Here is a 13,106-nt window from a genome sequence, read left to right as displayed (position 1 = left end):
CTGCCTATAAATCATGTATTGAGCTGTCATTTAAAATTAGATGTGTGGCTTGTGTGTGATCATCCATCTCAATAACTATAAAATCCCACCACATTATAGATACCAGAGTGAGGATTGAGTCCCAGTGGCTTCTCGGGCATACTCAGGCTCCATCTTAGCAATGTACTTAAACACATGTTTAAAATTAAGCATGTGCTTAAGTTAATTCTTATTCAGCAAAGCACTTTTGCACATGCTTAATTTTAAGTCAGTGGAACATAGGTGTATACTTAAAGTTAATCAAGCAAATGAATGCTTGGCTGAATCAGAATCTAAATGCTTTGTTTTTACTCTGAAAGTCTAGCTGAACAATGGCACACTCTGAGACTTTTTCAAGTGAAAAAGAAAGCTTTAAAAGACCTGAAATGTGTGCCATCTTAAAGTATTGAGTCTCTATTACTGCAGTTTTATGTCAGATAAACACCATATTAAGTTTTCCCAGTTGTGGCTTATTATTATGCACTGGGATCAAATCCCTCCAGATAACTCCTTTGTCTTTTAGCTACAAAGCTATTTTAGTTTTTATATAGGCTATTTTTTTAAAAGACCAGTGTTCCCCAGAGCCAGAAGCCATGACTATATTCTGCTGGATATAAACTATTGTTTAAAAGATAGTGGTATCATACATTTTACTGGACAGATTGTATCTTTCTAAGTATTATTTCATTGATAAATTTGTGTCATCACATTAATTATTTTTGCTGTGGTGTTGTAGCCATGTTGGTCCCAGTATATTAGAGAGACAAAGTGAGTGAGGTAATGCCTTTTATTAGACCAACTTCTGATGGTGATAGAGACAAGCTTTCGAGCTTCCACAGAGCTCTTCTTCAGGTCTGGGAAAGGTACTCAGAATGTCACTGCTAAAAACAAGGGACCATGCAAGGTGAAGTGGGCAGTTAACACCTCTATAGTCCTAAAACAAAGAAGGATTAATAGGTTACAGATTGTTGTAATGAGCCATAAATCCAGTGTCTTTATTAAATCCATGGTTTTTGGTGTCTAGCAGAGTTCTGAATTTAAGTTTCCAGGCTCATCTTTTGAAGGTGTGCAGGATCTGACTTTGCTATACACCAGAAATCATGGACTTAATAAAGATACTGGATTTTTATGGTTCATTACAGCAAACTGTAACCCACTAACCCTCCTTTGTCCTATGACTATAGATGTATTAACTACCCACTTCATCTTGAACAGAGACTTTTCATGTTTAATATGACAGATTAAAGAAATTGGGGGGTTTGATGGGAAGACATTTATGTTGTTTAATTTTGTATCCCCTAGGCATATATACAGAAAGTGGAAACACGGGACATGTTTGAGTTGGAACAGAAATTAGTGGACTCCAAAAATTACCTTGCTTTCCTGATAGAGTGTGCAAACTTTTCACCAGCAGATATTCGACTGAATAATAGTGTTTTTCAGTGGTATGCTCGAATGTCAGAGATTTTTGAAGAGCACGGAAAAATAATTAAAGAAAAAACAGAGCAATTTCAAGAGGGACTTAAGGTTAGTAATGAAAGTATTTTAAAAACCTTTGTGTTATTTGAATATTTTAAATAACACAATTGACAATTGATGGACATAATCTTCTAAAATTTATTTTACACCACTCCTTTTAAAAACAATGCAGAATTAATTACATTAAATAAACATATGACACACTACATATCAGAATATATAATATTAACTAATTTGTATTGATTTCTTATTCATTTGACTGCACATACCATGAATGACTTCTCCAGTCTAAGCCATATTTCACAGTTTAGGCCCAATTCTGTAAGCTTTCTTTGTACAGGACCGCCATAGATGTTGATAAGAGTTATATGTATGAAACTTTTAAAGCCCTTAACCTGAAAATACTTGTGCATCCGCTTAATTTAAAGCATGTGAGTAGCCCCACTGACATAGACAGAAATGTGTCAGATCTAATAAAAAGCTAACGTAGTTCTGACAAGAAAGTTATCTACATTCACTAACAAAAGTGAATATTGCTTCTAGGATCATTTTAAAATAATTCAATTTTGTAACTGTAGATTTACTGTGGACTATATTTATATTTATTTTATTTGTACTTTAAAAAAATCAGTTATATTTTACATATAGTATTTTATCTCTAGAATATTTTTCTTTATATTATTGTATAGTTTTGGAGGGTGTCATTGATTTTTGTAGCGGATAAATGCAGATTAGAAATGGAAAACCTTTTCACATAAAAGTAAACCGTGAATGTTTTATTTATCAGTATTTAATGTAAGTATGATTATTTTAATTTGTCAGTTGTATTATTGCTTCAGTGGGTGCATTATTTGTATGTTCACAAAGACTGCAAAACATTACTCATTGTAGTAATCCAGTTGACTTCAGTGTCTAGTAAACCAATGTATGGACCACAAACTGACTTCAGTGGGAGTACTTGAAGAATTTGCATGGCCTGATGCAAACTCTTAGGCTTGGTGACCACTAGTTGGAATCTGGATGGAATTGGAAAGGGGCATTATGGGCACAAGGCTTGATTCCAAGATTAAAAATCAGATCTTAGTATCATACTTATCACATATATGTTTGGTGTTTTTCAAAAATTAAGAAAATGGTAATTAGCCAGAAGGTGGCATAGAATTTACTATACTGGATCAGATAATTGGTCCATATAGTTTTATAATCTGTCACAGGCATTGACCTGTACTGATACTTTAACATAACATACGCCAAGGCTCAGATTTTTAATGATATTTAGGTGTTCTTCATTCGGCATTGCAAGGCCTAAGTGACTTTCAAAAGTGACCTAGACACTTAGATTCTAAGTGCTATTGACTTTCAGTTGATTTTCAGTGGGACTTAGGAGCCTAAGTGCTTACGTCACCTTTGAAAATGGGACTTAGCCATCTACATTGCATAGACCTTGCAATGCTGTATGGAGCAACAACTAAATATTTTTAAACATCTGGGCCCTAGTCAATGTTATAATGCTATACCTGGGCGGGGGGGGGGGGAGGGAGGGAGGGACGGAATTCCTCTTGAACACAAGTATATAACATTGTTTGTCACTTTATTAGATACGTTGTGAACGATTTGTTGAGGAATTGGAGAGTTACTCTAAGCAAGTTGAAGAATTTTACACATTTGGAGACATCCAGGAAGTCAACAGATATCTAAAAAAAGCTCAGGCATTGAATGCAAAGTTGGATGTGGCTGCTGATAAGGTAGAGATTTCAAATTTGTCCTAAATGTAAATGGATGAATTTATATAATATGAAAAGCGTTGACAGTTATTGACAAGTAGTAAAACTTACCAGTTTTCCCTGATCTTGGACACTCTGGGGCCCATTATTATAGCATCATGGGTATTCTAACTTGTGCTGGCAATTGTTGTGGTATGTGGTAATTGTTGGGGAATGATCAGCTGTTACCTTAATAATAATAATACCTATCTCGGTGGAGGCAATGGAGAGGGGGCTTGACTGGGATTCAGGTTCCATTTCTGGCTAAGTCACTAGTTGCATTACTTTGGGTAAGTCACTTCTCTTCTCTGTGCCTCTGTCTGGTCAGCTGGTTTGTAAAAGTTGTGCCCGTCACACATGCTGTATGAACCTGTATCACCAACCCCTGTTAATGGGACAAGGTGAAGGCAAAGCGAGCAATAATACCTAACCCATTTATAGGGCTTTTCATATGAAGATTTCAGAGCATTTAACAAGGGAGATAAGTATAACTGCTGTGATGCACAAAGGATTTTTCAGGGGCCTAGGATCTGGACCCAGGTATTTATATTGACTCTTTTTTAGATCTGTCAGCTGGCTTCCGTGCTATTGACAATGAGGTTTTGGTAACACATGTATGGTCCCTATGAGGGTTTGAAGGAGTAGCGTTTAATTGGCATTTCTGTCTTTCTGAGGGATTTCAGAGGTTAGTGTTGGGTGGGTGCTCATCCACCTTGATGGTTCTCTCTTGCAGGGTACAGTATGGTTCTGTGTAGTCTCCTTTACTGCCCAACATGTATGTTGGGCCATTAAAAGTGTCATGGCCTGCTTGCATTAAAACCAATGGTAAAACATTTATTGACTTCATTGGAAACAGAATTGGGCTGTAGGTGCCTGATTCATAGCCCACTGAAGTTAGTAGAAAGACTGACTATGGACTTGATCTTTGGATCAGGCCCATAGTGAGAAAGAACCACTCTAGTGTGATGATGGCATCCTTCTTTGTTGGCTCAGTTCTGACCTGTGCCACGCAAAAGTAACTGTATGCCATATTTATGGCTTCCTTGATACTGTGCTTGAGAGGGGCTGAAATGTCCCTCAGTATAATCTAGAGCAGCTTAAAGTTGATCTTTAAAGGCTCTTTAAAGTTGTTCATATTAAACTGTCTCCTAGGGACTGCTCTGCCAGCTAAGGATCAGATGGAGCCTTGCCTTTCCCTGCCTCTTCCTGTTCTCTGACATATCCTTTATAGATATTGCCAGTTTTATGTCATCTGAGTATTTCCCTGCACTGCAGAAATACAACGCTTGAGCTGACAGTCTCATTTTAAAAGAGAGGAGGCTGGTGATAGAGCGTTTTCTATGTAAGATATTTGACTCTGGAAGTTGTTCACTCTTTAGTCTTGCATCCGAGACTGAATTTGTTGACCTTAAGAGCATGCTTCTATTTTTGTGAACAACTGATGGTGATGGCTTGAGAGAGGTGATTAAGGGTGGTTGTTTGTTAATTTATACTGTGATTTTATTTATAAGGTAGGCATGTCCTTGTATTTTTGATTTTTTAAAAATCTTTGCTTCTGTATCATCTTAATTTTTTTAAATATACAGTTATATTTTCTATTAATATATGTGTATAAATATTAATGTATAAATGGTTAATGGGTGTGGACAAATTGTTCTATATTTCATACCTCACTTTTGCCTCTACAGATGGATCAGTTTAATGCAGAAGAAGAGGCCTTTGGATGGATAGCTTCTCAGTTCCCTCAGCGTAAAAAAATCCAAGACACTCTTAACCCATATCTTCGTCTCTATGATATGACTGTAGAGTTCACTACCAAACACAGAAACTGGATGGAGGGATTATTCACAAAGGTGAATCCAGACCAAGTAGAGGTAGATGTAGGAAACTATTGGCGCGGACTATATAAACTAGAAAAAACCTTCCATGATTCCCCAAATGCATTATCAATGACAACAAAGATTAGAACAAAAGTGGAAGAATTCAAAGAACACCTTCCTCTAATCCAGGTGATTTGTAACCCTGGTTTACAAGAACGGCACTGGGAGGCCATGTCAGAAATTGTTGGGTTTTCACTGAATCCTTCAGAAGACTCAACTGTCTCTTTATATATTAATATGCAACTTGATCCATACTTGGATAAATTTGAGGCTATAAGTGAAGCAGCCAGCAAAGAACATTCACTTGAGAAGGCCATGATTAAAATGATATCTGAATGGGATGCAATGGAATTTATCCTCCTTTCTTATAGAGAAACAGGAACTTATATTTTGTCTTCAGTGGATGATATTCAGATGTTATTGGATGACCACATTGTCAAAACACAAACCATGAGAGGATCTCCATTCATTAAGCCTTATGAAAAAAAAATAAGGTAAAATGTTTTTACTAATAGAAAGCAACAGTGACTTTAACAAGTCAAAAATGAGTTATTCTCCTTAATCTAAAGATATAATTGGAATAGAATATTTGTGAGTTTTGGTAATCCTTCCTAAAAAGGGTGGTAATCTCATTTTAAAAGGGCTAAAACCATTTACTGGTATCGGTATTTAATTCCACATAGCTGGTTTTTACTTTTAATTAAAAGTGAGGGAACTGCTTAACCACTTGATAGCTGCTGGACGTTTTTAGTATGTTCATTTAGAATGCACGTGCTGTGCTGCCAAATGTACAAGGTACAGCCTAACATTCCATTTATTTCAACAGAATAAGGCTTGTCGTCGCGCGGCAATTGATGTATCTGCGGTCAATTTAGCGGGTCTAGTGAAGACCTGCTAAATTGACCGCAAATCGCTCTCCTGTTGACTCCTGTACACCTGAACGAGAAGCAAAAGGGGAGTTGACAGGAGACGCTCTCCCATTGACATAGCATAGTGTGAACCCCGCGGTCAGTAGATCTAAGTACATTGACTGCAGGTATGTTAGTCACGTAGCTGAAGTTGCGTAACTTAGATCGATCTATCCCTGTCGTGTAGACAAGGCCTAATAATAAAATATGGCAGCATAATTGGGGAAGTAGTGGGCCAATGAAAAAAATGTTATCTTTACCTAAATTGTAATCTTTCTGAATATTAAATAAATTGGAATCAGTAAACTACATAAAGGGAATGAAGAAAATGAAAAAGACAAAACAAGTAAAAAATTATTTACACTCTTGCCTTCATTTTTCCCTAATTCCTACCCGGTTTCCTCAGTAAATAGTTTGCTCTGTTCTTAAAGCCAGCAGGCTTAGACATATTGGAAAAAACATGAAAATCTTACATTTACAATGATATATTTAAATTAAATATTTAAACATAAATGGACTCTTTTAACCTTTGAGCATCCTTACTTGATATTAAATTGAAAAATGTTGTTTAAGTTGACCCATTCAACAAATAAATATATTGTCAAATATTCATAATGTAATTCCTGATTTATTGCAGTATAATGGTTGTTCTCTCTTAATGTCAAAAAAGTGAAAATTTCCACTGAAATATATTAAACAATAATTATTTATAATTACATATATCAAAAAGTACATACAGTATTGGTCCTAAGAATTACCCAGAATGCTGCAGCTGTGTTGGAGATTGGGGTATGGCAAGACAAACAGTGGCTCATGCAATTTGTGACTGGAAATTACATAGTATTAATGAATACCTTGTTCAAGCACAAACTGTGAAGGCAAAGGACTTTGACATTCTGGTTTTGCAGACTTCATCATGGTCTTGAAGAGATAGTGTTTTAGTGTGATGGGGACTCAGTCCTTCAAGAAGGCTGACCAAGGATTTAATCAGAATCTAGTTATAGCCAACATAAAGATCAAACTGTGAAGCAAGGAATAACTAGCAAGTACCCTCAGAGTCTGCTATGATGTTGACAAACAGAAAATCCGTGAAACACAAATAGAATTTAGGAAGATGATCGCAGCTTTTGTTCAAACTGCTAACCTCTGCACAGGTAGTGTAGATCAGACAGAGCACAACATCATCTTCTGCATTATAGACTGTGAATAAACTCCTGGGGAAACAGATCCTACAGAAGAAACCTTGGATCACGGAGATAATTATTGAGTTGTGTGGTCAACGAAGGAAGCTAAGAGCACAAAGGAAGATGGATGAAATTGCAAGAGAGTGATATTCCTGTATAACGAAAGAAATTGATGCACTGATTAAAGTGGTAAAAGAAGAGTGACTTGAACGACAGGGCATAGATATACAGAACTCTTGTGCAGCAAATGCCAGTAGGAAGTCCTTCCAAACCATCAAAACTCTTTTGAAAGGTTTATAATGTTTCATCCAGCACTTGTGGCAGGTATTGCTGAGAACTATACAATATGAACAAACAAATTCTAAGCTGAAAGTGTAAGAGGCAGAGGAAATCTACTGGAGAAGTTGACTTATCCTGATTGAAGAAGTTGAGGATGTGGGCCAACACTGAAACACTGAGAAACAATAAAGTCACCGGAGTGGATAACATATCAGAACTAATTAAAAGAGAGGCACTCATCTGGGTGTACCATAAGCTTGCCAATGTGATTTCAGCGCCTGGAAGATGATCCAAGACTTGGACACAGGCACTGATGGTTTTTATTGCTAAAAAGGGGGTCTCAGCTGTTTGTGGAAATTGCTGGAAATTGTGGAATTTATAACTCTGGCTCACTTGTCAGAGCACAATCCCAGATTCCCTCCTGCAGTTCTGTCTGATGATGGTGGCAGCAAACGGTGATAGACTGAATTATTTAACTGCTCTCCCTGACTTCTTACTTGCAAAATTCCATTTTTGTCTCCGCCTTCTGGATGGAGAAGTTACTGGAGTAGGTGAACTAGGAGGTTATCACAGCCTTTGGAGGGTGGCGAGGTCATATGCAGGCAGAAAGCTGCCAGTGGTATAGGATGAAAGAAGAAACTTATGTCCTTTTACATAGGGTCCCACAAAATATAGGGCAGGGTATTAGTACCATTTGTGTTCCCCTCTCTTATGTCAGAGAAACAGGAATATCAAGCAAGTGGTAATTAGATTTGGTCAGAAATTTTTTGTCAAAACAGTTTACCCTCGCAAAATGCAGTGTGACAAAAAGGATTTTTGTTTATGAAATGATATTGATTCTGATGAAATTTCCCATTAAAACAAATATTTTATAAACAGAAGCTTTTTTGTTTAGAAAATTATATTTTGAAACATTTTCCCCAATTTTTTATTCTGTTTTTATTTCTACTTATGTTTACATTATTTCATGACATGTCAGAAGTAGTTGTGCATAATCTGACATGTTATGTCAAGTGATCATATGATAAGAAATTGTCAACGTATTTTACTCTTACATTTTATTTTTTTAAAAACATTCTGCTTTGTGTTAGTGGTAAACTGTTTAATTACAACACAAACAGGAGACATTTTGATCTAGAAAATAAGGCAAGATGTTTCAATCTGTACTAAGTAACAGTTGCTCTTAATGTATTTTTAAATACTAAACTAAAATAATATTTTGGCTGTTATATCAATATGACATGATATGAACTGTCATATTATACACTACTACTGCAGGCATCATGAAATAATGTAAATATAATAACAAATAAAATAAATTTAAAAAAAAGCATTTAAAACAAAACATCAAATTTTGTCTACAATAAAATTTTGGAAACGCATTTTTTAAATTTTCATTTTGTGGAAAATGTTGATACTATTTTGCTTTTGTTTTGATTTGAAATGAAAACAAAGTTTGAAAAGTCAAAATTTCCCACAAAATGGAAATTTTGAGTTTTGACCAGCCCTAGTAGTAATATTATCTCCTATGGCACTGGTGAGATGACTACTGAAATTTTGTACCTAATTTTAGTTTCAGCATTTTAAGAAGGTTATTGAAAAATTGAGAAGAGTTCAGAGAAGAGCTAAAAGATGACCTGTGGTCTGGAAAACATGCTATATAATGAGAGACTAAAAGAGCTCAAATCTTTTTAGTTTATCAGAGAGAAAATTTAAAAAGAATTTAACTATGATCAATATGTACTACAAAGGGAGAAGATATCTAATATTAACGGTCTCATTAGCAGACAAAGGCATGCAACATTCAGTGGCTGGAAATTGAAGTCAGCAAAGTTCAAAGTAGAAATAAAATAAAAAATTTTCAGTGAGGCTAATTAACTATTGGAACAGATTACCAAAGGTTGTGGTAAATTCTCCACCACTCTTTTAATGAAGACTTTTAATGTCTTTCTAAAAGAAACTATCTTGTTCAACCACAAGTTGCAGGGTTAGATGCAGAAATCACTATTTGAAATTTTGTGGCTATGTAATGAAAGCTAGATGAACAGAATGTTCCCGTGTAACCTTAAAATCTATGAGATCTATGAATTCCTGTAGCTTTGTTATGTGAGTAGTTCCAGTGAAGTCAATGCGTCACTCACATGAGCAAAGGCTCCAGATCACGTCCAAAATATTCTGTACATAGATTAAGGTTGTTTTTCCATTATAGGGTTTCAGTGATATTACCAGTATTTGAGTTCTCGTTCTCTAATGATTTATGATATGGACAGAAAAAAACTTTTGGTGGACTTGCAGACTATATACAGTTGTGTGTGTGTTGTGGGGTACATTATTCCTTATTGTAAATATAATAGCACATGATTAAACTGTGAGTTCTGTTCAAGGTAACGTTCCTGAAAGTACATAGATCCGCATTCAGGATCTGATCAAAAACTCATTCAGATCAATGGAAATATTCCAATGGATTTCAATGGCTTTGGATCAAGTCCTTAGAAGCCAAACTACGCTATTTGAGTTATTTCAGTTTCATCAGTTTTGGGGCCCATGTTTAGGATCCATGTCACAAATAATTAATTGTTGGAAACTGTAGTTCAGTATTTATTTACCCATTTTGACCAAAGATGGCATCCTTCATTTAAGGGTTGCATATATTTCTTACTTCCCAGTCTGCCTGCAAAGGCATTGTAGGGAACTGAGGAATAAGGATCTGTGTTAAAAAAAGCTATTGTACTTTTGGAAAACAATATGAAGAAAAACTGATAATGTTGGAAAGTACTTTATAAATTGAAGTTATTATTTATGTTGTCCAGTTCCTGGTCCTCAGTGATTGTAATTTGTATGTGTCTTGTAAAAAAGTCTTAGATCTTAACATTATAAGTAAAAAGATTTATTGTTAGTATTAATACAATGCATGAATCGATGCTTTCTGTTTTGTAGGGAATGGGAAGGAAAGCTGTTGTTGGTACAGGAAATCCTTGATGAATGGCTGAAGGTTCAAGCTACTTGGCTGTATTTGGAGCCAATTTTCAGTTCTCCTGACATTATGGCACAGATGCCCGAGGAAGGTAGGCGATTCACCGCTGTGGATAAAACCTGGAAAGATCTAATGAAATCTGTTTTACAGGTAAGGACAACTCTCTTAAGAAAAAGTGGGTGTGTTTGTAGTGTGTATCAGAAAATTACTTCTGGTGAGATAAAAATGTGTTCTGTATGTTTCATACTAACTCTTTTCCTGAGTCTGTTGTTGTTGTTGTTAATGTTTGTTGTCAAACCTATTTCAGCTACCTAGAAGGACAGTATATCAACAAGTAAAATTAAACAATTTAAACAGTATGTAAAGCAAAATAATATAAAAACAATTCACTTCTTTCAGCACTAAAAGACTGACTGCTATAATATTCCTAAGTGTTTACTGAAATTGTGCATTTGCTCATTTTAAAGGGTTTTATCTACTCACATAATGAACAGGAGAGATATCCCTATCTCTAAAACCCCAGATGTTAAATCTGCATCAGATATTCTATGTTAGCTCCCCTGTAGCTCAACAAGGAAATACATGCTTTATGAACTTGGTACATCAGGGAAATAACCAGTTACCTGTGAGGAAATAAATAATAAAATAAAAGAGAAATCTGCATTCAGCCTTAATCATTTCTGTGGTATGGGGACATTGCCAAAGCTTGTTTTCCACCTGACTTTGTAGACTGTAAAAAATTCATTGTATTGTCGAATCTTTTAAAGATGTACGAATGTCCATTCCTTTCCATTAAAATTGTGCTGAATGTGAAATTACTGCTTGGAGGTGAAAGTGTGAAGTTTCATTTTTACCTGGACAAAACCTTTGTTTATCGAAAAAATATTTCGATCTGTGCTTTTTTCAGGATATATATATAAAATTTAGGGATACACAAACTCCAATGATTGTTTTCTGAGCAACAGGTTGGGAGGAGCATTTGCAGTATGATATACAAAATGAAGCATTTTCTGAGTTTCCCAGCAATTCTATTTGGGATATATTTCTCTTTTCTGAATTGGCAGTCATTCAACTTCTGAAGTTATTCCCAATATGAACACTGTTCAGAATATTAGCATCCTTACAAATTTTCATTATCATGCTCTCACATGCTGCCATCTTTTCATTAAATTTAACTTATTTTATATTGATAAGGTATACAAATGTCAAAAAATCGAGTATATAGAGAGACGGGGGGGGAAGGAGTTGAGGTAATATCTTTTATTGGACCAACTTCTGTTGGTAACAGAGACAAGCTTTTAAGCTTACCCAAGGCTCTTCTTCAGGTTTTGGAAATACAAGATGGATCAGATTGTTTAGCATAAGAAGTTAACACATTTCAAGGGACCATTCATAGTGAAGTGACACGTTAACACCCCTCATTTCCCCCCATGACTGAAGTAATGGGACAAACTGGACAAATGGTCTAAAGTAAATAGGATGAAATTCAATAAGGACAAACTCAATGTACTCCACTTAGGAAGGAACAATCAGTTGCACACATACAAAATGGGAAATGACTGCCAAGGAAGGAGTACTGCGAAAAGGGATCTGGGGGATAGTGGATCTCAAGCTAAATATGAGTCAACAGTATCACACTGTTGAAAAAAAAGAAAATATCATTCTAGGATGTATTAGCAGGAGTGCTGTAAGCGAGACACAAGAAGTGTTTCAATGCTGATTAGGCCTCAACTGGAGTATTGTGTCCAGTACTGGGCACCACATTTCAGGAAAGACGTGGACAAATTGGAGAGAGTCCAGAGAAGAACAACAAAAAGGATTAAAGGTCTAGAAAACATGACCTATGAGGGAAGATTGAAAAAATTGGGTTTGTTTACTCTGGAGATGAGAAGACTGTGTGGGGACATAACAGTTTTCAAATAGATAAAAGGTTGTTACAAGAATGAGGAGGTAAATTGTTCTTCTTAACCTCTGAGGATAGGACAAGAAGCAATGGGTTTAAATGGTAGCAAGTGTGGTTTAGGTTGGACATTAGGAAAAACTTCCTAACTGCCAGGGTGGTTAAGCACTAGAATAAATTGCCTAGGGAGGTTGTGGAATCATAGAATTGTAGAGTTGGAAGGGACCTGCAAAGGTCATCTAGTCCAGTCCCCTGCACTCATGGCATGACTAAGTATTATCTAGACCATCCCTGACAGGTGTTTGTCTAACCTGGTCTTAAAAATCCAATTTTAAAAGTCCCTTCCAGTCCTATAATTCTATTAGACAAGTGCCTGTCAGGGATGGTCTAGATAATACTTAGTCCTGCCTTGAGTGCAGAGGACTGGACTAAGTGACCTTTTGAGGTTCCTTCCAGTCCTGTAATTCTATGGGAAATTACTATTTTGATGGCATATGCAATTTCTAGTTCTAGGGTGGGAACCAAATATAAATAACTATTGGAATGCAATATATTTTACAATGACAAGAATCAGACTCATCCATTTATATTTAGTATTTTTTTCAGAGTGCTGTGATAACCCATTGTAGTACTCAATATTCAAACCTCTCTGAAGTGTCACTGTCATAAACAGAAAGGAATATTTTCCCAGAAGATGGCACTCTGTGTCCAGAAATATAGT

The 13,106-nt window shown here is 35.8% G+C and overlaps 1 protein-coding gene across 2 annotated transcripts in view; it reads left to right on the top strand.

Moving 5' to 3' along the window:
* DNAH7 (dynein axonemal heavy chain 7) overlaps nt 1-13,106 on the top strand; it is a 243,870-nt gene that overhangs the window by 55,648 nt on the left and 175,116 nt on the right. For both annotated transcript variants that reach the window (XM_042851669.2, XM_005294268.5), the window contains exons 15-18: nt 1,321-1,545; nt 3,096-3,242; nt 4,949-5,634; nt 10,449-10,635. In XM_042851669.2, the coding sequence (XP_042707603.2) occupies nt 1,321-1,545; nt 3,096-3,242; nt 4,949-5,634; nt 10,449-10,635 (1,245 nt within the window). The remainder of the gene's footprint in view (nt 1-1,320; nt 1,546-3,095; nt 3,243-4,948; nt 5,635-10,448; nt 10,636-13,106) is intronic.

Source organism: Chrysemys picta, chromosome 11, assembly GCF_011386835.1.
Source record: "Chrysemys picta bellii isolate R12L10 chromosome 11, ASM1138683v2, whole genome shotgun sequence".
In the NCBI taxonomy this organism is placed as follows: Eukaryota; Metazoa; Chordata; order Testudines; family Emydidae; genus Chrysemys; species Chrysemys picta.
The sequence above is the reverse complement of the archived record's forward strand: the minus strand, read 5'-3'. Positions and strand labels throughout refer to the sequence as shown.